Raw genomic sequence first — 27,715 nt, 5'->3', positions numbered from 1 at the left:
ACCAGAGTGTTTTTGACCTCTACACACAGTACGTGTTATATGTATTCTATACCCCTGGGCAGAAGGAATGCTGCTGGAAGACTGCGGGAGGTACCTCCTTTAGTTCCAGTGGCGGTGCGAGGCTTCGCCCCTGTCCCAGCCAAGGGAAACAGTTATAGAACATTTCAAATTCCAAACCACAACGCAATGTAGCTACGGTCAATAAGGTCCGTGGATACTGCCCTCTTGACCGCAATATTAGTCTGTGCCTTCCGTTTCGCTTACGTGATTTAACGGCCCAGATAAGACTTGGCCTTGACGCATGCCGGAAAGTGACTCGAGTCTGGGGGTGTGGTATTCTTCCACGTGGACCGCCTCACGCTAGGTCATCGATCACTCATCCATTCACACAATGATGAGGCCGACACAGAGCTGGGGTGCAACACTTCTTTACTGCATCACAGCCAGACTCAAACTGCCCTTGGGTGGTAAACCCCGCCCCTTAACGCACGTGGGTCGCAGCCCACAAATAACAGACACAGACAGAGGACTCATCCTCTAATAACAGACAAGAGTGGCAACACCACACCCCCCCATCACTAAACTTTAAGTCCTGCCCTCAGTTCACTTCTTCAATGAGGCGATGGGGTTTCTTTCTCGTTCTCGTTGGTCGACAATCTGCTCTGACCGACGGGTCTGTCCAGGTCTTGTGTGCCATGTCTCCTTCAGAGTCTTCTCTGTCTCCTTCATAAGGAGTATCCCATTGAGTGAAATCGTCACTCTGGTTTGTGTCGCCCACGACTGGGGCTCTCGGCATCCGTCTGAAGTGAGATGAGTTTCTCGTTATGGACCTACGGTCTCCCTCCGCAGTGATGAGTGATCCCTTCTTTTTGACGATGATGAGTGGTTCCTCGCTGAACGGGGCTATGTTTTTCTGATGCCGAGGTTGCCGGACCACTACCAGGTCTCCTGGTGCTAAGTCGTACGCTTTGGCTCGTCGGGTGGTATCCGCGGTCCTTTTCATGTTCTCCTTCATGTGTTTGTCTTTCTTTCTCATTTCTGTGTCCTTTTCATATTTATCTTCATCAGCTGCCACATGTGGTATTCGTGTTCTAATCATTCGCCCAAACATCACTTCCAATGGTGTTTTCCCAGTGGTGCTGTGTGGCGTATTTCTGTAGTCTCGCATGAGTTGGTATAGCAACTTCTCAACTGGCTCTCCAGTGATGCGTGCAATTTGTGTGGTGTGCTTAATGTTACTCATAAACCTTTCTACTGTACCATTCGCTTGTGGCCATAAAGGTGTCACTCTTCTGTACCGAAAACCCATGTATTCTGCAAATCTTTGGAAGTCTTGCCCCGTGAACGGAGGTCCATTGTCGGACTTTACTACCTTGGGTACTCCGTAGGTAGCGAACATCCGATCTAGGGCGGGCATGGTATGATGTGATGATGTGGACGGGACTGTAGATCGGGGTATCTTGAGTATTCATCCACTACTACCAGAATGTATTCTCCCCCTTCTGTGATCGACATCTATTTCCTCCCATGTTCCTTCAGGCAGTGAGGTCATGTTCAGGGGTTCAGGTGATGTGTGTGGCTTTACAAGTGCACAGGTAGGGCAGTCTTGCAGTAGTTCTTCCACTAAGGTGTCCAGTTGCGGAAACCATAATTTCTGTCTTAGCATCCTCTTGGTAGATACGATCCCTCGGTGTCCTTCATGGGCGAGTTCTAGTACTTTCTGCCGCAGGCTGCGCGGAATTACGAGCTTGGTGCCCTTTAACAGCAACCCTTCGTCTGATTTTGCGAGTTCCTCTTTCACGGCTAGAAAGCATGTGACGTCCTGTTTTATGTCTTCATTCATTGTCTCTCGAATCTGTTTGGCATGTTTCCATCGCCCTGTTTCTAGGCATCGTAGAATGATTTGTATCCCTTGATCAGAGTTCGACTCATGAGTTATGTGATCCATGTCGAGTCCTTGTGGCGTGTTGCTGTGGATGACATATCTTATGTACTGATCGGCTATGGAGGGTTCTGGTCCGCATGTGTCCTTTGGATGTCTTGAGAGAAAATCTGCAGGGTTCTGATCTTTCCCTGGCCTGTGTGTGATGGTAAATTGATAGTCTTGTAGTCGAAGTGCCCATTGAGCTATCCTGGGCGGCATTTTTGCCTGAGGGTTGCCATATATGAAGATGAGGGCCTGATGGTGCGTTACAACTACAAAAGGCTTTCCATACAGGAACAAGTGAAAATGTTTGCAGGCCCAGACCATGGCCAAACCTTCCTTCTCTGCCTGAGAGTAGGCTTGCTCGGTTTTAGAGAGGCTTCGACTGGCATAGGATATTATGTGCTTTCCGCTTTCCTCTCTGTCGTCCAGTTGTGTTAGAATGGCGCCTAGGCCAACTGGACAGGCGTCAACGATGAGTTCTGTGGTCTTCTTGGGGTCAAAGTATGCCATGTTTCGGGCGTCGGAGATGCGGTCCTTGATGATTTGAAACGCCTCTTGGCATTGAGGTGACCAGACGAAATCTGTGTTGAGCTTGGAGAGTGCTCGGAGGGGTTCGCTGATGGAGGCCAAATCTCTTATGTATCTGGTGCAGTAACTTGCAAGTCCCAAGAATGGCCTGAGGTCCGAGGTGGTGGTGGGCGGCTTGGCTTCTCGGAGCGCACTGACTTTTTCTGGGTCTGGTGTTATGCCCTTCTCTGAAAATATGTGTCCAAAGAAACGGAGTGTTTTCTTACGAAAATCACATTTCTCCTTGTGTAGTGTGAGCCGTGCGTCTTCTAAGGCCATGCACACTCTCATTAGCGTGTCATCGTGTTATTCTTGGTTTTGGCCGAAGACCAGGATGTCGTCACTATAGTTCAAACAGTTTGGCACGTGTTTGATGACATTGTGAATTTCTGCTTGAAAAATTTCAGCCGCGGATGACACCCCAAAGCTTAGTCGCTTGTAACGGAAAAGTCCCAGGTGGGTAGCGAACGTTGTTATATAGCGAGTGCTCTTGCGTTCCAGCTGGTGATACCCTTTGTTTAGGTCCAGTTTTGAGAACACGGTCACCCCATTAGAGAGATGCACCATGTCAGTTATTCGAGGGGCTTGGTGGCGTTCCCTTAGAATGGCCTCATTTCGTCTCCTCATATCTACACATATTCGGATGTCTTGGGAGTCTCTTTTTGGCACAGGTACGATGGGAGAGACTCATGGGGTGAGGCCTTCTGCTGGCTCAATGATGTCTGCCTCCAGCAGTTTGGTCAGTTCGTTTTCAACTTGTTTTTGAATGTTAATGGGGATTCCCTGGTAGTGTTGGGCTACGGGTGGGACACTGGTGTCAATGTGGAGTTCGATCTGTTTGTCCTTTAATTTGCCAAGGCCTTTGAATGGTGATGGAAAGACTTGGTCTATGCTTGCTGTGGGGTCTAGATATTTGTGTACCATGAGGCGATACAATATGTGGATGAGTCCCATCTCTATGGCAGCTTGATAGCTCAGTATGCATCTGCTCTCAGTGGCCGCTTCCAGCACGTGCATGGGGATATTTTTTTCATGCTCTTTATATCACACGATGCCATGAAGAATCCTTTGCATGCCATGGGGGTCTTTGAGCCGTAGGGATAGATAAGTGTTCGAGCTGGTTGTAGGTGAGGGGCGTTTGGTATGCTTTCATAGACCTTCTCACTGATTACCGCCCCTGTGTCAATTAGAAACTCAGCCGCCATCTGGTTCACTTGTATTATGAGTATAGGGCTATGTTCTTTTGCTGTACTATTTCCTAGTGCGTATAGATATCCCTTTTTCCGCTGCGTTTCCGGGTGTCTTTCTGGTCGATGGGCCCTCTCATCTGCGCTTGACACACTGTCAGACTGTGACTGCTCAATGGGGCACTGTACATACCTTTGGGGTCTTCTCCTTGTTTTGGGGTTTAGGGTCTTGCTCTCCCTCCAGTCTCTTCTGTCTTGCCTTCTTTCCGGTTGTTCGTCATGGTGTTTGTGGCGCCCTTGTTCATGGGGCTGGTATGCTCCCCGGTGGTGGTTGGGTGTCAGCTGGTTTTGTTCTGGTTCTATTAAGGGTTTGTTGCTTCTTCCCGCCTCTCTCATTTTGCTGCAGAAGATTAAACATACGGCCTTGTAATGGTTTTCCCCGCCGCATGGAGAGCAGTACTGACCCATTGCAAGGCATGTTCCTTCGTGGGGGTATTCATGTCCACACCGGTAACAGAAAGGGTCACTGTTTCTTACCGTCCCTTTTAGCTTGTTGAGGCTCTCGTGTTTTCCGTGGGTGATCTTTATGTCGTCCAGACCTTCGACTTGTGCGGCGAGAGCAGCATCAGATTGCGCCAGGCGTAGGTTTTCTTCTAGGTTGAGCGGCTGTTGCAGCAGTCGTTTGCGGAAGTCAGCGCTTTCGCACCCCACTATTATTTGTGACCTGAGGGCCTCCTCGTTGGAGTAGTTGTTGAAATTACAGTGTTTCGTTTTTGCTCGAAGTCTCATGACGAATGCATCTATGGTTTCGCCTTTGTTCTGTTTGGTAGTGTGGAATATGTGGAATATGTGTCGTTCGTAGTCCACGTTTGTGTGGGGTGTGAAGTATTCCGTGAGCGTTGTCTTCAGTTTAGCGTATGTATCTATGTTGCCTTCTGGTATTTCTTCAAAAATGTCTCGCACGTTCGGTCCCACGGCATGGTTTAACAGGTTGAGCTTTTGTTCATCCTCTAATGTACCTGCCGCTTTTAAACATACTTCAAAGTCTCTCAGCCACCTCTTCTACCTTGATCCAAGGGTGCCGGTGTCAGTGAGGTCGAAATTTGCTGGAAGCTGTGCTAGTGGGCTGTCTGTCATTTTCCGGTGTCCTGTTCTGGCTGGAGTCACTGGAACTGTTAGTGATTCTCCTTCTGAGCTGCTCATGAAATGACGTTGCACTTGCGTTTTCCTATGGATGTACAGGATGGAAGTTTCTCTGGTCTAGTGCAGTGGGGCCCTGGCGCCAGCCGATGGCGCTGCTCTAGTATGTAGGCAGCTTGCAGGCGCTTTCCCCCCTTGTGCGTTGCAATTTTGCGTGCCAACTGGGGGGGGGCTGTGCCGCGTGTTGGCGGGCCTGTGAGGCCTAGTGCGCGTTGGGCCTTGTGGAGGGGAAAAAGGGGAGCGACTGTGCTTACCCCTTGATGCGTTCTCGTTGGAGCAGGAGGTTCGTGCCTCCACCACTCGTCTTTTGCTCGCTGCGGTCAGCGGGAGGCCAGTGCTCCTTTACCGCCCGGAATGCGTGAGCAGGGAGTCATTGCTCTACCTGCCGGTGTTTTAGCGTGCGCAGGATGGGCCTCGCTGTCGTTGCCGTTGGCGGGAGAAAATCCGTTCTCCACCGCCCAGATGATCCGCCATGCGGGGAGCCGTCGCGGCCGCTCCACCCGCAGGAAGTGTGTGCGCCAGAACTCGGGAGATGCTCGCGCAGGGGGGCTTGTCCCAACGGTGGGGAGCCTTTGCGCTCCAACCCACAGTATCGGACTTCCCCGACAGGTTGGGTCCTGCGCCTCCAGTGGTGTCAGACAATACACTACGAGCACGGTGGACCTGATGATGGCAAGCACGGTGGTACCTCGTGTCCGCCTCGTCGCCAATGTGGTATTCTTCCATGGGGACCGCCTCACGCTAGGTCATCGATCACTCATCCATTCACACAATGATGAGGCCGACACAGAGCTGGGGTGCAACACGTCTTTACTGCATCACAGCCAGACTCGAACTGCCCTTGGGCGGTAAACCCTACCCCTTAACGCACGTGGGTTGCAGCCCACAAATAACAGACACAGACAGAGGACTCATCCTCTAATAACAGACATGAGTGGCGACACCACAGGGGGAAAGGACGGGCTCCCTTAGTGGCGACTCCCTCATGAGGCACGGCGGAAGTGGAGTCGGTACGTGGAGCTTAGCAGTTCCCCACCCAGAAGGGGGACGAGGGGGCAGGGGGATGACGCAATCCCACAGCGACGCTGGCCAGCGTGCCCCAGGCAGAGACGCTACAAACGGCCCAGGAAAAGTGGGGCCTCTTCCTTGCCGACTCCCGGCCAAAGTTGCTGCTGTGGTTGAAGCCAGAAGGAGTTTCCAGCGTTCGTGAGGCCGGTGATTCCTTGTTCCAGAAGGAGGATCGTGCAAGCGGGTGGAGGAAAGACGTGGGCGTGCAGTGGTATTGCAAATTCAGGTACTGAGTTAATTTGAGAAGCAAAAGTGGGGCAGGGTTCGAAGGCGTGCCAGGTTAGAATGCGGGCGGCCAAGGCATGAAGAGGAGAGGAGAGGGTATGCTGCTTCGGAGCGAAGCAAGTTTAAGGGGCGGCTGCAATGCGCAGTGAAACAGTTAGGGAAGGGGGCCACGATGCGGTTTGCAACGTGCCTCTCTTAGAATTTCACGAGCATAATTGCGGGGCATAGACAGTTCCGGCGGAAATATGAACCAGGCCCCATGAACAGGATTTAACCGAGGGGATGCCAAATCGGTGTAGGGCGAGGGGGGCTCAAGGAGGAGACGGGCTTGTCAACAAAATTGAAGGGGACTCCGGAGGGGGGCCGAGGAGCATTGGGTTTTGAGGGGGGAGTGAACGCAGTACCCATTACTCCACTCACGGAGGAATGCGGTTCGGCAAAATCACAGCAAACAGGCCGCGGGGGGCGTAAGGGGAGCCGTGATGCGCAGGAATCCCGTGGGTGCAACAGACCACATGTAAGTAGGGGCGCAGGAGAAAGGGGTATAGCAAGGTGGTCGGTCCCACAAGACCAGGCGCTAGTGTTGGGCACCCCCTAGGACAAAGTAACGTTTGGCGCGAAAGCACGCGCAGCGTGGTCCTGGTGGGGCAAATGGTTTGCCACGGGAGCGGCTTCACCCAGTCAACCTTAAGGAGACTGCTGTAGTGGCTGCATATAGCATTCAAGGGGCGTGCAGGGGAATGAGAAGCACAGTTTGGGAACGGGGCGGGGAGGCCTTGCAAGGAATGGGCAGGGGCCGGGATCGGGTTGTCCAAAATTGTCTCTAGAGCAGGGGCATGGGAGTTCAGTTGGAGCACGGGAGTGAGCATGTTTGCCCGCACTCACGAGGGGAAAGGCTAATCGTTACCTAGGAGTGTAATTCAAGCTGGGGGGCATTGGATGCGGAATGGTGGCAGCCCTCAGCACTCAGGGTTAACTGGGAAAGGGGTGGGCGATGGAGCAGCAATTCAAGGATCGGCAGGCTGGTGGGGCTCTTGAATGATTGGGGCATGCAGCAGCAGGTAAGAGGCGGCAATGCTAATGGAAGGATTTTACGGGCGTCGGGTTCCGTTGTTTATCTTTGCATGTTAAGTGCTACGTATGGAGGGAAACCGCACTTCGGGATGACGGATAGGAATACTCCTGTCCTCACGGGGTCTTGCTGCTTCTTTCACCGCTATGCTGACCGGTAATGTTTTACATGTTTGATTGCCAAGGGGGGGGGGGGGAGGGTAGTGGTTTGAACAGTTTCGATCGCGCTGGATTAAAAGGGGTTGCAGTGCAAGGATTATAAAACATTTGTAGGTTTAGTGTTTACAGGGAGGTAATTGCGTTACTGCTTCGTGCGCTGGGAGGGCGCGGTTAATTTTATTTCTGTCTTTAAGCACCAAATGTTGGTAATGTAGTTCATAATGCGGGTTGGTCAGTGGTTTGGGCTTTGGGACGTTGGGACCACCCTGGGGCAGGGCGGTTGCATGGCGGAATGTTGCAGGGATAGTGGTCAGAATGAGTTAATTGCGAAAGGCTGTGTGGGCATCGCTTTGTGAGGTAAAGTTATGTGTTTACCAGGCATGGCCTACCTGGTTCGTAACAAAGGTGGCTACGGGGCGTGCTGTGCATTGGTCGCCTCAGGTTGAAACTTGGCTGACGATGTTTTCTTTGTTGGAAGGTGGGTCAGAGTTAGGATATTGCGCCTGGGCACACGGTTAAAACTGGTTAAAACGGGTGATGGGCTGTGCTAAACAGTAGTTAGCCACGTGGCAAGGCAGAGATTGAGCATTGTGACACAAGTTTTTGAATTCATGTCTAATGGGGTCACTCAGGGTTGGTGTACCAGGCACTGTATGGCGGGGTTACGTTTAAAGGCATGATTACGAGGGTGGGGGGCCCTGGATGCTTAATGTTAAACCCAGCGGAAGGGCCTAAGAATGAAGGGGGATCGGTTGACAATCGTTGGCATGCAGACGTTGTTTCAGGGGGGTAATGTGGCCATGGGGGGTGGATCTAAGCGGTTGCCACGGTGCGGGATAAGGGCTGTGACTTGTCCCTTGCTTAAGGGATCCTTAATGGGTTGAGGGATCGTTTTTATTGCGGGCGGGAACAGGGGCTGACTCACTAAGGCGAATGTCGTGGGGTCGGCTGCCAAGGCACCAGCGCTTGGGGGCCAAACCTAGGTGCGATTGGGGTAAGCAGAGGGTTGGGCAAGGTTCGGACACAGGGGGGCGGGAAGGGCATTGCTGGGATGGGGGCTGGTATATGGAGCGGGGGAAGGAGAGTCTTGTTTATCACTGCGTGTTGGTTAATTGCCCTATGCCTGTGTGTGTCGGACATCGTGTTTGGGGCAACCACGGTAATGCGACCACCCTTTTAGCCAGCTGGACACAGCGCGGCCCTCGGGCGCGGAAGCACAACGGAGGGCGCGCACACTTGTTGTGGTGCAGCGGTTTAGGGCGCATTGTTTGTAGTGATATCGTACAATTTGTCTTTGCGCGTGGCAACGTGGCAGGGTGGGGGGGTTCTTGCTTGGATCGCCACAAGCTCACAACGGGTGGGGGAGGGGGTCAGAATTTTGCGTATATTCCGCCCTGCGAGGGGGGAGCAAAAGACACAAAAGGAAGGCGGCGACATGCGGCAGGGACCGCTGAGGAAAGTTAGCTTGACACCGCCTTAAAGGACCACAAGTCGGCATTGTAGAACTGAAGCCATTACAAATACTGAAGATGCACAGTTGCGATGATAGCGAACGAAGTCAGCAAGGGGGGGTGGGATGAAGGATTGCGATTAGGAGGAACAGGGCTCGTAATGTTTACCAGGGATGGGTTTGGTTTAACCATGCTCTGGCGCCGCGTACCCAAGTGCAATGAAAAGTTTGGGATTTATATAGTGCCGCGAACCCCCTAGCCTTCGTGAGAGCTGGTGGGCGGTTATTGCAAACGTATGGGGCACCGGGAATTCCTAATGGGGATTGATGTTAGTCATGGGGGGGCGGCGATTTTAGAGTGCTAATTTGAGGATGCCACTAACACAGTATAGAATACAGGCCGAGCTTGGGGTTTTGAATGGGGCAGCACACCTGGTAAGCGCGGGTTTGGAAGTGCCATGGGTTGGGGCCTTTGGGGGTTGGGCCTACGCTGGGGCGAGGCGGTTGAAGGGTGGTAAGTACGGGAGGCTGCATTTACAGTGGTCAACATGAGTTAAATGCGGAAGGTTTGGCACGTTGTTGGAACAAGGATGAAGGTTTGGGGGATAGTTCTTTATTCACCAGGAATGGCCTACTTTGTTCGAACACATTTGGTTGCCATGCGTGGGTCGCCGCATGTCGGATTTGGTAAACGGGGCCTTCTTTGTGGGGGGCCCAGTTAGGTTTATTAGGCCATGTATGCCATGTTTTTTCTCCACAGGGGCCGAGGTGTGTGTACAGACTCGCAAAGTGTTCAGACTTGTTCAGAGGAGGGGGCACCATGCTGCATGGACCGCTTAGGAAACAGGAGATGTCGTGGTGTACAGTGCAAATGTACACTACTTTATTGGTCCCAAGTTCGGCACAATGGGAAATGAGGGAGCTGTGTGCAAAGGTTTACACGAAAAGTCACAATCAATTAGTTGGCCATATCAGGTTGTTTGGAAAGGAGATAGTGGGCAATTGCGAGTTGCAACAGCAGGCGATGGTTGGGTAGGACACAAACCAAAGAGATGTGATGGTTGGGGCGGTTAAGGTTACATTGGGGGTGAATTGGGAATCAGGAGCAAGCATGGGGTGTAAGTGACTGAAGCCACGGCGAAGGGAATTTGTGGCAAGATCACGATCTTCGGCACTATGTGCAGCCAGGGACAACGGGAAGGGGGGCACCTGCGAGAAAGGACCAGAGGTGGGGTTGTCCGGCATGGCTAATGGGGAACAAGGTCGATGGGGGATAAGGTTAACGGGAACAGACGAGCAAGCTGACCGTCAGATGTGCTATCCATGGGGGTTGGGGAGCAGACAAGCCCTGTATTCAGCAGGGGCTATGCTCATTGGGGGTTAGGGGAAATGGAGTGCCCCAGGGGTACAGGACAGGCCGCTACGTAAAGGAGAGGGGACCGTTAGGGGTTTGTGCTGGCCTGCTGCTAGGTTTGGAATTGGAATGGTCATTTATATAGCGGCCAGACACCGTGTTGCATAGCTCAGCTGGGCAGGGAGGGAACATGATATGATAGTTTACATAGCGCACATACACAAGGTGTTTGCAAGTGCTTAGAACATGAGAAAATCAGTGTCAGTCTTAGGCTCTGCATTAAGGGGCGGTTGGAAGCAGACAGTGGGAACTTTAATGGTGGTACTGCTAATAATCGACATGTCTGGCCAAAGGACCAATTCAAGGACGAGGGCTAGCATGGAAGGATCACAGGAGGTGCGAACCAGTAGCACAGGGACGCTTGTCACAAATCTCAGTATAAATCAACGGGACAATATACCTTGGCATTAGTGGAACACTTATCCCATGTACCCAGCCTAAGGGGGGAAGAGAAGAGGGGAAGTGAATCAAGGCTACTGGGGTAGGAAGCGAAGTTCTTCGACTGCTCTTGAAATACTGACTATCAATGTGGGCTGTAAATTGGTCAAAGTAGAAACCACCACCTGGAAATGGCAATGTGCATGAACTGAGTATTCCCTGCTCAACTTCTAGGGGCACCCACCCTTTCTTTCCCTCACTGCTACATGATGGCACAATAATAGACCACAAATGAAGAAACAAGGCAACTCTGCCTTATTAAAACTGGCGCATCTCAGTTGGCCCTTCTATAGGGCTGCAAATTTTCGAAAAATTCGATTCCTTCTTCGATATCTTATTTCAATCAAATACGAAAAGTCAAATATATCTATGTACTTTTAGACAGGAATGTTTATTCACATTCTCATGTATTGATTCACATTGCACTGTGTTGGGCGATCAAATTTTGCCTTCAATATACATTCTGCCAATGCATTTCGGTTTGAACCTTCGTCAGGGCTGTATAAAGGCACTTGATTACATCATCAAGCTAGTCATAATTATGTATTCATTAATTTAAATACACTTTACGGTTTAAATACAATATATTAACAAATTCACACATACCATTTGAATTGTCCCACGTATATGCAATAGTTCCGCCAGATGAAAAATAAACAACCAACAAACGCCATTTAGTTTCAGCATTATAAGTTTTGTATGCATTGATTTTTAGGACAGAAACCAGTCCTACCTGATCGCTTTAAAGGCGTTTTCTCTCTAGTTTCGCAGCTGTGTGTGTTTAAATGCGTAGCGAGGCGCATATGTCCATCGTCTCTCTGTTGAAGAGATAGGCGGTTTAGACAGCCATTCTAATGTTGTTTGTCATATCTAATGTAGAGAGCGGCGAGTGTTCGCCGATGCTTACCTGGAGTTCCAGCGTTGTCCTGCGGTCTGTAGAGAGACGTGTGCGCGCAGGCGCCTGTGTGTTTCATTTAAACGTTGTCATGGAGACGGTTGCGAGGCGCCGTGGTCCAACCGGGTTGCCGGAGCACGTACGCCTCGCGCCCCACCCCAGGGTGATTACCCTGGGGCAGGGATGTCTCCATGGCAACCTCTGTTCCACTATATGCAATAGGTCGAGCTGTCAATGCCTATGCGTTACTCCAAATTCGGATAGCTAGACATACTATTTGTGATTACACATGGGTTCCTACGGTACGTTACGTATATTTCATAATATATGTGCTATACTATTATTCATTTACAGGTGCAAGCAGCAGTCTTTCACCCAGAGTGATTTCTAAACAATTAAAGCATGCAATGATTATTCAAAAAGGGTATAAATGTTAATCCAAGTGTCTAGATAAATCGGTCTCATGCACCAATGCCTGGAGTACATCTAAGGTTATCCTGCGTCTGTAAGTATATATGCAAAATCGGAAATTCTAGATTACAAAAAACACATATAGTTAATCTCTTCATTCATTCCTTTAGGCATTAGAGAACTCAAACGGTCAATCCAGAAGGTTTCTCGTTGATCCATTGTTTTTTGGAAGTTTTCATGTGGATCTCTCTTTTCCACTATCTCTAGGATAGCAAAAGGTATTTGTGCCAAGTTATGTTTCTTGTCTTGCCAGTGTCTGGCCACAGCCGAGGTTTTGTTATTATTGCGTATACAAGATCTGTGTTCATTCCATCTTGTTTTAGCTGTTCTCACAGTTTGGCCAACGTAATGTAAACCACAGGGACATTTTATAGTGTATATCACGTTTTCAGAGTCACATGTCCCGAAACTTTTTAATTTTATGGTTTCTCCTGTATACGGATGTCTCAAGGTATCCCCTTTCATTATGTAGCCACAGTTGTTACAATTCAGGCAGGGAAAGGTACCACATCTTTTCGTAGTTTTCTTTTTGTGTGCTGGTTTGGTTTTTACCAGTTTATCCTTAAGATTATGGCTTTGTTGATATGCGAATACCGGGATGTCTTTAAATAGGTGTTCTACTCGGTGGTCACAGGTCATTGTGTTCCAATGTTTTTTAATGATTGTCTTGATGCGGTTACTCTGTCTTGAGTATTTTGATACAAAAACTAAGGGAGATTCATCATCCGTTTTGATTTTTGTTTTCAATAGGTCTCCCCTTGTCTGTGTTGCTATGCGTATTTCCGCTGCCGACACTTCTTCTTGCTTGTAACCACGGTCAAGGAATTTCTTTCCCATTTCTTTGATCTCCTTTTCGTACTCTATTGGATCGCTCACCAATCTTTTCACACGGAGCATCTGACTGTATGGTAGATTTTTAATGAGGCTTGGTTGGTGAAAGCTTAGTCGTTGAAGTAAATTATTCCGATCTGTGGATTTACGAAAAATGGTGGTCTGATATCCTGTGTTTGTTATTCTGATTTCTACATCCAAGAAATGTACGTTTTCACGAGAGTATTCATGTGTAAACTGTATTCTTCTGTCTATGCTGTTGAGGTAATCAAAGAATTCAAGTAGTTCCGATTCGCTACCTTTCCATATTCCGAATATATCGTCAATATATCTTATCCAAATCCCTAGCTGTTGTTGCCACCGTTGGTTGAGTAGAACATTTTCAGTTTCATATTTGTGCATGAATGAGTTAGCGTAAGAAAGAGCCATGGTAGCTCCCATGGCTGTGCAGCTACCTGTAGGTAGTAATTATCTTCGTATCTAAAGTACGAGTTGTTGCCAATGAACTCTAAGAGTGCCATTATAAATTCTTTCTGTGCTCCTATTTCATCCGCTTTAAGAAGAATCCACTCAACTGCTTCATTTCCTAGATCGTGTGGGATTGACGTGTATAAGCTTTTAACACCAATTGTGAAGCAAATGTTTCCAGAGTCAAATGGTGTTGAATTTAGATGTTGCAAGAAATTGGTGGAGTCTCTGATATATGTACTTGTTTTTTGTATAAGGGGTTGTAGGAAGTAGTCCACATATGGTGGTCTGATATCCTGTGTTTGTTATTCTGATTTCTACATCCAAGAAATGTACGTTTTCACGAGAGTATTCATGTGTAAACTGTATTCTTCTGTCTATGCTGTTGAGGTAATCAAAGAATTCAAGTAGTTCCGATTCGCTACCTTTCCATATTCCGAATATATCGTCAATATATCTTATCCAAATCCCTAGCTGTTGTTGCCACCGTTGGTTGAGTAGAACATTTTCAGTTTCATATTTGTGCATGAATGAGTTAGCGTAAGAAAGAGCCATGGTAGCTCCCATGGCTGTGCCAGCTACCTGTAGGTAGTAATTATCTTCGTATCTAAAGTACGAGTTGTTGCCAATGAACTCTAAGAGTGCCATTATAAATTCTTTCTGTGCTCCTATTTCATCCGCTTTAAGAAGAATCCACTCAACTGCTTCATTTCCTAGATCGTGTGGGATTGACGTGTATAAGCTTTTAACATTTTTAACATCAATTGTGAAGCAAATGTTTCCAGAGTCAGATGGTGTTGAATTTAGATGTTGTCGGGTTAATCAAAGACAGTGGATTTGGAGCAAACAGTAAGAAGACACAAGATCCTAAACAACAAATTAAACAATTGGAACATCTGATACGTAAGGAAATAAATCGGAAATTGCATGCAATCACCTTAGGGAGATACCACAAGAGTCAAAGGATCCCAAGAGGGCTGAGAATACAACTACGACCGACATTGTGCAAAGAGAGCAAGAGCTTTGTTAAGAAATGGGAGGCCATATTAAATAAATGCTCTCTGGACCTCATACTACTGACTATCCAAGAATTAGCAAATAATCTAGCAGATCTCAACAATGAAATTCAAGAGATAGAAAAAGAACTTGTGGCAACAATAAATAGGGAAGAGGTTGACATAATCTTGGAAGAAATAAATATCAAACTAGCCGAATATAAGGCAGAGCTTGAAACAAAAAAGATTCGAAAATTCAAAAGAGATACATACGATTATTTAAAGGATGAAGTCTATACCTGGATGGACAAATATGGTCCTCCAATAAGAAAACCTAAACCTACGAACATTAGTGAAACGTCCAGTTCAGGAACAGACACAGAAAGAGAGTCTACTAATGTAGAAGAAGAGAATCTGCCAACAACCTCAGGGAACACAAGACCCTCAGAAGCCTCAACAAGAGGAAGAACAGCTTTTTTAGAGAAAGGCAGAGGCGAACAAGAAGGGGGAAGAGAAAGACAAAGAGGGAAACCGAACACAAGGTTACAACAAAAGAAAACATCGTGATAAACTTGTCAACAAGGATATTGACGACCCAAGAACTACAGACACTACAAAAAGGCCTAAACTTTGTGCCAACATATGATAGCACTTTATTTGAATCTAAAATTGAACTATACAAACTAATTAGGAAAATTAAGTTAAAAGTATTTTTTGAGGAATTAGAAACTGAAGGCATAAGGGAAAAAGAAGATCTGAAAGAGTTCAGAAGTAAAAGCACCTTTATCCCACCAATTAGTGTTCCATCAATAGATATTTTTCAAAAACAAGTAACGAGAGATTTTGAAAAAATACATTTCAAGCCTAAAACTAGACGCAATATGAAACCACATGAATTAAAACTCATACAAGATCTATATGGTGATCCAAACATTACAATAAGAGCTGCAGACAAAGGTGGTGGTCTAGTACTGCTGAATACGAGGGACTATAATGAAGAATGCGAAGGACAACTCAGAGACAGCAACACCTATGCACAACTAGCTAATGACCCAACAGCAGAAATCAGACAGAACTTGGGAATTCTTCTGGATAAAGCAGAGGAACTGGCATGGATAAACCATCATACAAAGAAATTCTTGACAAACTCATATCCTCGGATACCACATTTCTACACTCTTTCAAAGGTGCACAAGGATTTAGTAAAACCACCAGGCAGACCTATCGTTGCAGGGATAAACAGCATCCTAGAACCCCTTGGTAAATATGTGTACTACTTCCTACAACCCCTTATACAAAAAACAAGTACATATATCAGAGACTCCACCAATTTCTTGCAACATCTAAATTCAACACCATTTGACTCTGGAAACATTTGCTTCACAATTGATGTTAAAAGCTTATACACGTCAATCCCACACGATCTAGGAAATGAAGCAGTTGAGTGGATTCTTCTTAAAGCGGATGAAATAGGAGCACAGAAAGAATTTATAATGGCACTCTTAGAGTTCATTGGCAACAACTCGTACTTTAGATACGAAGATAATTACTACCTACAGGTAGCTGGCACAGCCATGGGAGCTTCCATGGCTCTTTCTTACGCTAACTCATTCATGCACAAATTTGAAACTGAAAATGTTCTACTCAACCAACGGTGGCAACAACAGCTAGGGATTTGGATAAGATATATTGACGATATCTTCGGAATATGGAAAGGTAGCGAATCGGAACTACTTGAATTCTTTGATTACCTCAACAGCATAGACAGAAGAATACAGTTTACACATGAATACTCTTGTGAAAACATACATTTCTTGGATGTAGAAATCAGAATAACAAACACAGGATATCAGACCACCATTTTTCGTAAATCCACAGATCGGAATAATTTACTTCAACGACTAAGCTTTCACCAACCAAGCCTCATTAAAAATCTACCATACAGTCAGATGCTCCGTGTGAAAAGATTGGTGAGCGATCCAATAGAGTACGAAAAGGAGATCAAAGAAATGGGAAAGAAATTCCTTGACCGTGGTTACAAGCAAGAAGAAGTGTCGGCAGCGGAAATACGCATAGCAACACAGACAAGGGGAGACCTATTGAAAACAAAAATCAAAAAGGATGATGAATCTCCCTTAGTTTTTGTATCAAAATACTCAAGACAGAGTAACCGCATCAAGACAATCATTAAAAAACATTGGAACACAATGACCTGTGACCACCTAGTAGAACACCTATTTAAAAACATCCCGGTATTCGCATATCAACGAAGCCATAATCTTAAGGATAAACTGGTAAAAACCAAACCAGCACACAAAAAGAAAACTACGAAAAGATGTGGTACCTTTCCCTGCCTGAATTGTAACAACTGTGGCTACATATTGAAAGGGGATACCTTGAGACATCCGTATACAGGAGAAACCATAAAATTAAAAAGTTTCGGGACATGTGACTCTGAAAACGTGATATACACTATAAAATGTCCCTGTGGTTTACATTACGTTGGCCAAACTGTGAGAACAGCTAAAACAAGATGGAATGAACACAGATCTTGTATACGCAATAATAACAAAACCTCGGCTGTGGCCAGACACTGGCAAGACAATAAACATAACTTGGCACAAATACGTTTTGCTATCCTAGAGATAGTGGAAAAGAGAGATCCACATGAAAACTTCCAAAAAACAATGGATCAACGAGAAATCTTCTGGATTACCGTTTGAGTTCTCTAATGCCTAAAGGAATGAATGCAGAGATTAACTATATGTGTTTTTTGTAATCTAGAATTTCCGATTTTGCATTTATACTTACAGACGCAGGATAACCTTAGATGTACTCCAGGCATTGGTGCATGAGACCGATTTATCTAGACACTTGGATTAACATTTATACCCTTTTTGAATAATCATTGCATGCTTTAATTGTTTAGAAATCACTCTGGGTGAAAGACTGCTGCTTGCACCTGTAAATGAATAATAGTATAGCACATATATTATGAAATATACGTAACGTACCGTAGGAACCCATGTGTAATCACAAATAGTATGTCTAGCTATCCGAATTTGGAGTAACGCATAGGCATTGACAGCTCGACCTATTGCATATAGTGGAACAGAGATTGCCATGGAGACATCCCTGCCCCAGGGTAATCACCCGGGGGTGGGGCGCGAGGCGTACGTGCTCCGGCAACCCGGTTGGACCACGGCGCCTCGCAACCGTCTCCATGACAACGTTTAAATGAAACACACAGGCGCCTGCGCGCACACGTCTCTCTACAGACCGCAGGACAACGCTGGAACTCCAGGTAAGCATCGGCGAACACTCGCCGCGCTCTACATTAGATATAACAACATTAGAATGGCTGTCTAAACCGCCTATCTCTTCAACAGAGAGACGATGGACATATGCGCCTCGCTACGCATTTAAACACACACAGCTGCGAAACTAGAGAGAAAACGCCTTTAAAGCGATCAGGTAGGACTGGTTTCTGTCCTAAAAATCAATGCATACAAAACTTATAATGCTGAAACTAAATGGCTTTTGTTGGTTGTTTATTTTTCATCTGGCGGAACTATTGCATATACGTGGGACAATCCAAATGGTATGTTTGAATTTGTTAATATATTGTATTTAAACCGTAAAGTGTATTTAAATTAATGAATACATAATTATGACTAGCTTGATGATGTAATCAAGTGCCTTTATGCAGCCCTGACGAAGGTTCAAACCGAAATGCATTGGCAGAATGTATATTGAAGGCAAAATTTGATCGCCCAACACAGTGCAATGTGAATCAATACATGAGAATGTGAATAAACATTCCTGTCTAAAAGTACATAGATATATTTGACTTTTCGTATTTGATTGAAATAAGATATCGAAGAAGGAATCGAATTTTTCGAAAATTTCCAGCCCTATAGAAGGGCCAACTGAGATGCGCCAGTTTTAATAAGGCAGAGTTGCCTTGTTTCTTCATTTGAAGTTTATTAAGGTCCTTGTGCTATAGGACTAGATTTAGACTGGCAGCTCCAATTTTACCTGACACTAAAGGTGAATTTTATATATATAATTTAAACAAAGAAAGAAAGAGAAGAAAATAACTTGTGGTGCCCACCTCTCCGATACTACAATAATAGACCAACCATATAAATTATTTACGGTTGAAGTTATCATTCCAAGATGGACACTCTGGTATGCTCCCATGCTACTCTTTCAAAATGCCTATAGGATAGTTGGGAAAGGTGTCCAAGGGCACCAGCGAGGTTTCTTGTATTCTTAGCATCCAATCATAGAGCATTTCAGGATTACGAGTCCAGGGGCAACATGCCCGCCTTGGGAGCAAAACGACACGGAGCAACACAGGCGCAATCAGTGTGCCTGACCATAGAAACTCCGGGGTTCTAACACGACGTTAGCGCTCCAAACAGATATGGCAGCAAGCAGGTTTGACACATTAGGCAACGTTCAAACCAAATTGGGCTGGGCAAGCTATGGTTAAGGTAGGGTGCGCAGGCTGGATCCCCCTCTCACTCTTGCAGGGGAGGGGTGCTCGGGCTCGTGTAACAAGGTGGGGAAAAGGGGGGTTTCAGGGAAGGGGCTGGAAACCGCAGATTGGCAGTGGGCTGGAAAGGACAGTGGTTGAGGGTTAGAGCGAACACATGGGGGAGGAATATAGAAGGAAGCGTTGGCTTCCCATGCAAGATTATAAAAAAGGTGAAGAATTTTCAAAAATTGTAAGCAGTAGGTAAAATGGTGAGCTAAGTAACAGGGATTAAATGGATGGAAAACAAAGTTTACTTTGGTTAGGAATTACACCCGGATGATGGGGGCGGGGGATTTAGGGCTCAAGGGGAGGAGTAGCGCGAAAAAAAAAAAAAAAAACGTATGTAATATGGATAATAAAAGTTAAGGAATAAATAAATAAATGAAGAAAAAAAATAAAATATATATTATATATATAAATGAAACAAATAAATAATAAATAAATAAACTAAGGGAGTTACACCATTGCTTACAAGCGAGGCCCCTCCTGGAAGGAAGGGATCATGATGGCCGGGCAAGGCCCAACACGCCCCCCCTGTCGGAGGGGGGCCTCCTAAAAAGGAACGACACGTTCAAGGGAAGACCTTTTTCCGACACGGTCAAGGGAAGACCTTTTTCCGACACGCCGCTGTAGGAACAGTTGGCCCTCCTGCAAGGGAGTACGAACCAGTGGAGCAGCAACCTGCAAGGAACGCCGTCACGCACGGGTGACGGTCGGGGACCGCGATGCCCAACGAATCATCACGCCACCGGTGTAGTCGAGAGGGCCAGCGTGTCTGTTGCGAATGGAATGAATGAGGGTAGAGTAACCGGGTGTGGAGTATAGCAGGGTGTCCACACAGCACTAGGCGACCAGGTGCATGAGGGTGAACTCACTGCGGCCGGTGACCCGCTGTGAGTCATGGCTGAGACACCGGTCGCAGCGACAGGTCTCTTGCGGACAAGCCCAGCGGATGTTACATGGTGTTCCCGTTAGAAAGCACTGGCGGATACCACAACGGGAACTGCACAGCCATCAGTTTAGTATGAACGGCGCCCAGGAGTATTAGACTCAGGGGAGGGCCACGTTAATGGGGAGGGTTAGGGGGCTTGGAAGACCTTCCATCTCCAAAAGTGGGTGGGGGAAATGGGAAGTGCATCGTTGGAAACAAAAATGGAGAGCAACAATGAAGTCTGCAAGGGGGGGGGGGTGAATTGAAAGATTGCACAGTAAACAGGGCTCCGGCAAGGAGGTTGGAAACTGAGGGGAAGGGGGCCCATGGGAGATTAGGGGTTGTTGAGGGGGGGTTCAAGAGAAGTGGGGCATTCGATATTGGCAGCTCCAGCAGATCCAAAGAAACACTTGGGAAGGGGGGGCCTTGGAATGCGGGGGTAGGGGCCAGGTCGAGCAGGGGGGATAGTTGAGGAGGACCCCTCTTTAGCGAAAGGCAGGGGAAGACGATGGGGAAAAGAAGGCGGCTGGGCCCTGGGGTGTAGGTAACGCTGGATGGATGGGGCTCTCGAGAACAGGAGGGTGCTATGGGGAAGAGGGGCCGGAGGGGATGTGACACCTAAGGCGGGGAGAGCTAGGGCAGCCCGGGGTCTTGGCGGAAGGGGTTGGGGGGGGCTCCCTGGTAGGACGGGGAAAGGGAAGACCTTTTGGGGGTGAGAATATTAATAAAGATTAACAAGCCAACCAGGGGAAAGGGGAAGATGGAATCCGGGGGAAAGGGAAGCAAAAAGGGGACAATAAGGAGACCTGAACGCATCCTTGAAAAAGGAGCCTAAGCGGAAATGGAGAATGAAAAGAAATTAATACATGGAATGAAAATTGCACTTAAATAGAGATGGGAAAGAAAATGAAAAGAAAAATTGCAAAATAAAGAAATGGCCAAAGGGTATAGAGGGACTGTGGAGGAAGGGACTGGGCGCCTGCGTCGGGTCTTCCAAAGACCCGAAGGGGCAGTGGGGTGGACAGTTGCATTGCTCTCAGCGCAGAATCCTCAGTATAAAACGGAACACCTGTAAGCTAACTCCTGACTTCATGTATGTAATAAAGTTTGCTGTGTCAATTTTTCTCCTACTCATCCAACTGGTCATGCCTCTCATTTGGGTTGGAAGGGTGTTGGGCTCCGTGGGAGGAGGGTAGCCGGGAAGGAGTGAGAGTCTGAATGATTGCCTGGGGGTTTGGGGGAGGGGTTGGCATTGGGAGCAACGAGGGCCATCGACGTGCCCCCCACTGAGGGTGTCGGCGCTACGATATTTGTGGATATCGCGGCTGTTGCTTTCTGTGCTGATGATGGGACCAGGTTGGACTTTATATCTCATGAAGCACCGGAGCGGGACTCAAACAATCAGTACAAAAGCTTGGGCTCTAATCAACCAGGAGGTGCACTTACAGCGGAGCGGTGCATGGATTCAGTAGTGTCTGTGATACCTCCAATTGACATAAGGGTTGAAATAGGTTGCACGACGACCTCCTCAGACAATACACTACAAATGGATATGGCTGTTAATCCCTCCTACAACACTATTCCATTAAAAGATTTTAGTGGAGCTGAAAGCACCAAGAGGGTGACGGCACAGGAGCTGCCCAATTCTATAGCTATAGGAGGCCCTGGGTATGGTATGCAGAAAGTTGCGGAGGGCAGGGGCAATGCAGGGGAAAAGCTATCAACCCCCAGGGAGACTGATGTACCTAACCCCGCCAAACCTTCACACACGATACATAGATTTGGCAAACCTCTCCAGGACCCTATGTCAATGTCTACAGTAGGGGTCCCCGGTTCTTGATCACTCCACTCCCCTTCCTGCTCACCTGAAGTCTCGGAGTCCACCTGGCGCACACATTTCTTCTTCCACAGAGCCTTTTTTTTGGTTAGCAGGTAAGGTCTGCCCCGGAAGGAAGCCACCCTGACCTTAAGGCAGAGAGGTCTGGGGGGGGCCCTCTTCCGGAACAAACAATTAGGAGAAAAAGCCTGACGGCACAAAAAAAACCCTCTCTGGGCTATGGTTGAAAAGGTTTCCAGCGGCTGTTGCTTTTGGTGCTGATGATGGGACCAGGTATCCAAAGGCTGAATAATCCTGTGAATTTGGTGAAGGCAAGTTAGGTAGCGGTCCCAGGTAAGTCAAACTGAGGTTCAAAGGGGGGACAGCTATCAAGCTAGAAGGTACCAAGATAGCAGATAAATGCAGAGGAAGCCCCAAAATCCACGAACAAATGGAAGTAAAGCAAAGCAGGAGAGGATGGGGAAATTAATGCCAAAAAGGTTAAAAATCACCTGACGAGGGAAAAAAAAGAAAGAAAGACAGAAAGGTAGAAGGGGAGGACAGAAAGAAGGGGCACTGAGAAGTCCTCTGGAAGGAAAGCAAAAGGAGCAGCGAAGTACAAAACGGAGCAGGGAAAAAACTGTAGCAGCGTTACTCGCAAAGTCTGACGCGAATGGGTTGCAACGCGTAGGCTTCTGGGTTCGGCGGACGGAAAAGGCTTCCTGCGGCCGTACGGCTGCAGAAAGCTAGACCGTCACGCAGACAACGTGAATTACATGCTGGGGAGTTCAATGGCCGCCCAAGCGCCCATTGCTCCACACACACCAGCTACTTCGGCGTGTGACAATATGCCCCATTCTACTACCTACTCCCCCTGGTTTACCCAGGTGGGCACGATGGAACCTCTGGGTTAAGAGAATCCCGAGTGTTGGAAACTTCATATTCTACTGGGACGGAAGCGAGACAAGTAGGTAGACTGTGTCTCTTGTTTATCAGTGTGTCTGGGTCTACAGAACAGAGGAGGGAAGTATGAAAAACGGCTCAAATTCTTAGGGAGTTTAAGTCTAAACGCCACTGAGTTGATCTTTTGCGTGATTTTAAAGGGCCCAAGATAACGAGTAGATAGTTTAGTAGTGTGCAGCCAGCGAGGTAAATATTTGGTGGATAGCCAGACTCGGTCGCCCTCTTTCCACCGGGGGCAGGGCAGACGATGGTGATCAGCCTGAACCTTATACCTCTCTTTGACTGCAGACAAACTGAGCGGGGCCGTCTTATGGGCAGTGGCTATCTCTGTCAGAGTAGACTCCATGGTAGGTAAATTGGAGGGGGAATGGAACACCGGAAGAATACCCCGAGGATGTAAACCATAAGTACAAAAAAAGGAGCTGAGACTCGTGGCAGAATGCACTGTTTTGTTATAGGCGAATTCTGCGGTGGCCAAGAGGGCTACCCAGTTGTCTTGATGACAATTGATGTAACATCTAAGGTATTGCTCAAGAGTAGCGTTGAGCCGTTCTGTCTGGCCGTTGGTCTGGGGATGGAATACAGATGACAAAGCCCTCTCTATCCCCAATCGCTGACACAAGGCCGCCCAAAACCGGGATGTGTACTGGCTCCTTCTGTCAGAAATAATCATGTTAGGAAGGCCCTTTAGTCGAAAAAATGTCTTTGAGAAAGACATCGGCCATCTTGGAAGCTGAAGGGCCACCCGGCAGCGGGGAAAAATGAGCTAATTTGGAAAATTAATCTACCGTAACCATAAGGCAAGTAAAACCTTGGGACAATGACATATCAACAATGAAATCCGTCGACATCCGGGACCAAGGCCGGGTGGGTATTTCTGGTTGTTCCAGTAGGCCTAAGGGTTTGCTAGTGGAAGTCTTGTTCTTGGCACATACCAGGCAGGATTTACAATACTTCTTCACATCTGCCATTAGGGTAGGCCAGAAGAAAGAACGAGAGACCAGCTACAAGGTACCCCTTTATCCCCTTGTGGCCGGCTGTAGCGTGGTCATGACACCACCCTAAAATCTTCAACTGTAGGGCACGAGTGGGAACAAACAGCCTCTGGTTAACCAACAACAAGCCACCTGACCATTGGAGATGACAGTATTTGTTCCGAGGTACCTCCAATTCAAGTTCAGGAGTCGTAGCAATCCTAACTTCCTGTAGGAAAGTAGAGACGGTTCCCATAATTCTGTTGCACAGAAAGAGGTATTCCGTGAGGGGACTAGAACGCACTTCAGGGGTTTCTCGTCGAGATAAACGCATTTGCTAGGCCATTTTGAGTGCCCGGAATGTACGTGATGGTGAAATCGTACTGGCTGAAAAAGTGAGCCCATCGTGCCTGTCTGGAATTCACACATTCCATTCCATACCCCGGAGGATCTTCAGGTTCTTGTGATCAGTGCGCAGAATGAATGGATGAGCACTACCTTGTAATAAGTGTCTCCATTCTTCGCAGGCGGATTTTAGAGCAAGCAACTCCTTCTCTATCACGGGGTAGTTCTTTTGACTCACAGACAGTCTTTGAGAGGTAAGCTACAGGGTGTTCTTTACCTTCTCTTTCCTGGAGTAGAACTGCCCCAGTGCTCCGGCAGAGGCGTCAGCTTTGAGCACGAATGGTTTGGTTTGGTCTGGTTAACACAATATAGGAACAGAACAGAACAGGCAAACAAAAGCATGGTTGGCTTGGTCAGTCCATTGAAAGGGTTTGGCTTCCTTCTTGAGCAGAGCAGTGATGGGCAACACTATCTGAGAAAAGTGATTGACAAACTTCCAATAGAAGTTTGCCAAACATAAGAATCTTAGAAATTCTTTCAGTGAGGTGGGAGCGGGCCATTCTAAGATGGCAGATACCTTCCTAGGTTCCATGGTTATTCCTTCCTTCGAAAGAATGAACCCCAGGTATGGAACTGAAGTGGTCTTGAAGATGTACTTCTCAGGTTTAGCTAAGGGATAGTCTGTAGTCGATGTAGGACCGTCCTGAGATGCTGGGTGTGTTCTTGTTGGGTATGAGAAAATATCAAGATGTCATCTAAATAAACAATGGTATTTAGGAACAGGACATCCGAGAACAAACGGTCCATGAAGTTTTGGAATATCGCTGGGGCGTTGACGAGGCCAAAAGGCATAACCTTGTATTCATACAAACCAAAGGGAGTCCGGAATACGGTCTTCCACTCATCCCCTTCGCGTATACGAAGGAGATGGTAAGCACTCTGCAGGTCCAATTTAGAAAAAAAGGTAGCACCCTGGACCGCCTCAAGGATGTCTGAGATCAGGGGCATCGGGTATCAGTCTACATGGCCTTAATTCTTTTGACATTGGTGGAATTAGTTGTTATTTTAACCTATCAGACACACAACAACTCTGTAGAGACATTGGTTGAAATGTCTTTTGACATTGGTGGAATTAGTTGTTATTCTAACCTATCAGACACACAACAACTCTGTAGAGACATTGGTTGAACCAGTTGCTATTCCAACCTACCAGACATACAATAATTTTGTAGAGGTCTGCTATATAGGACATAGAGATATTTTTAGCAATTACAGTGGAATTAGTCCACGAGATGGAGGCGGCTCCATCGTATTTTATGGTAAGACACACGAAAGGTCAGCAACACTATTAAAATAAATGGTTGACTGACCACAGTGTGCAGCCTTTTAGCATAGGAAAGTAGTGAGCCAGGCTAGGGAGAGCACTAACCATTCTCCCCTTTTCCCCTTCTTCCCCGGTTAGTCGATACACCAGCGTCCAACTAGGGTTATTACATCAGAAGGGACAGTTCGTCTTCTGGATAGGGACATCTAGCCAGCAATAAGGACTTAAGTGTCAGGTTTAATAACTTTTTAACAAGTAATATAATTGGTTCCAAAAGGGATCAATACAAGGGAGTGGGGAGCTAAGGATGGGGGAGCGGAGGGTAGCCACAAGCAGATCAAAAGGGATAAATACAAGGGAGTGTGGAGCTAAGGATGGGGGAGGGGAGGATAGCCACAAGCAGATAAAAAGGGATCAATACAAGTGAGTGTGGAGCTAAGGATGGGGGGGGGGGGTTTCAGCAACAAGCAGATCAAAAGGGATCAATACAAGGGAGTGGGGAGCTAAGGACGGGGGAGGGGCGTTCAGTCGATTTGTTAGCAAGGGAGCTACACGCAACTATAGGGTAGAAACAGTGGTTTCAGTGGGGGATAACTGTATAATTTAAAGAAAACATGTGCTTGTCCATGCAAATTAAAACAATTACTTTTATGCTTTTAAGAGACATTGGGAATGTGTTCTAAAATATTTGTTTTGCAGAGCAAACCCCACCAATTTTATGTTGCTGGTGTATCCAACGCGAGCTTCAGTTGGATTAGAAACATTTTATTTTTGACTATAGATCATAGTGCAGACATTTTGAAAGCAAATGTTGAAGTGCTGCCGGGGGAGGAGGCATTCGCTGTATCTTTACATTAACACATTTCCCAGTGTGGCTAAAAAAAGATCCACAGGCCAATGGATTAAAATTGGAGAAATTGCAGAAATATGAAATCCCACAAGATGGGTAAGGTACTTACTTGAAGGTGGCCTTTAATACACTTGTGCTTTTGCTGTTATCATAAACCTGCTCCTGCACCATCTCTGTCTCCTTAGAGAGGATCTCGCCTATGTCAGGCAAGAATTCAAGGTTCACGATAGTCTTGATAGTCTTGTCCAGTGTGAATCCCATTGTCTTGAAAATTCTGTAGTCCGCGCCCATGTTGGTTGCATTAGTGACCCAAGGAACATCCTTGTGTGTGGGTGGTGGTGCTGAGTACAGTGTCCCAGTATCTCTCGAGACACACCACAGGTTGCCGTCAAAGCTGAAACCCATAAAATAGGAATAATTATCCCATAAAGCTTTTCCAACGTTTGTGGCGTTTTCAATCCATCTGCCACCTGGAACTTCTGGAGGACCTTTCAGGAGTTTGTCCTCAGTTACACCATACAGTATGCCATCATTGTCGAAACACAGAGCACTAAATAGCTCCCATCCAGATCCACCTATTACTGTGGCCTGTCTATGGAGCCAGGGCACATGCTCATTGTCCGGTTCAGGGCCTTTGTAGAATTTGCCCGACTTGGTCACAGCATATAATTTGCCACTTGGGTTGAAGAACAGGAACTTGAACGTGTCCCAGTCACCCCTCCCAACACATTTGGCATTGTCAAACCAATTCTCTATGTGACGCGAGGGCGTTGGGCCGCAGTATAGCTCTGATCCACGCACCACAAACAGCTTACCGTCTGGGTTGAAGAAACACATGCTGGCGTTCTGCAGTGTACCTACGTTTATGGCTCGCTTGAAGTAGTTGTCTGCTGCAGAAACTGGAGGGAGACCTAGTTTACATACACCATCTTTTCCCAGGGCGAATAGGATAGTATCTGAAATACAAGCGAGAGAGAAACATCAATGTTATTTTTGGATTCTTCAAAATGTTATTGCACATCCGCTTTGTAGCAAATGTATTCTTTGAAATAACTTAATATTACATTGTAAGGGCAGAGCATGAACTTGTATTAACCCTGTTAAGTTAGAAACAACTATTCTCAATGCACTGGGAGAACCAACAGGCGATCCCCTTTTGACAGTATATTAGAGAGGGATAATGCCACAAAATGAGCGATTCCAAATGTCCGCACTGGAGCATACCGTGGGTCTGAATGTTTGGCACCCCTTGACCATCACACCTGGACTGTCCCAATGGGAACCAGATGAGAGATTTAAGGACTGTTTTTTCCCCACTGTGATAATACCTCTTTACCTCCAGTAGGGCATTGACCCAGACTTTCGATGACCCCCACCGACGCAGCTTTTCATCAGGTCCCTTAGATTGGATGCTTAAGTATTTGCATACATTGTGCAATTGTTTATTTATAAAAGCTGTTTGAATGTGATACCTATTTACAAATGTGCTGTGTCAAAATGACATAGGCGATGGCCTGCTACTGTCATCTAGACATCTTCTGGCAGAAGGTAACCACCTCTAGGCTTCCTGGTGTGAATGCGGTGGGTAGCAGGTGCCAGTTTT

The 27,715-nt window shown here is 47.0% G+C and overlaps 1 protein-coding gene across 1 annotated transcript in view; it reads right to left on the bottom strand.

Annotated features, from left to right (window-relative positions):
• LOC138516880 (uncharacterized) overlaps window positions 1-27,715 on the bottom strand; it is a 192,882-nt gene that overhangs the window by 86,647 nt on the left and 78,520 nt on the right. The window contains exon 2 of the mRNA XM_069632329.1: window positions 26,222-27,068. Within this exon, the coding sequence (XP_069488430.1) occupies window positions 26,222-27,068 (847 nt within the window). The remainder of the gene's footprint in view (window positions 1-26,221; window positions 27,069-27,715) is intronic.

Source organism: Ambystoma mexicanum, chromosome 6q (genome assembly GCF_040938575.1).
Source record: "Ambystoma mexicanum isolate Mex_15411 chromosome 6q, UKY_AmexF1_1, whole genome shotgun sequence".
Lineage (NCBI taxonomy): Eukaryota > Metazoa > Chordata > Amphibia > Caudata > Ambystomatidae > Ambystoma > Ambystoma mexicanum.
Note: the sequence above shows the minus strand (reverse complement) of the source record. Positions and strands in the feature narration are given on the sequence as shown.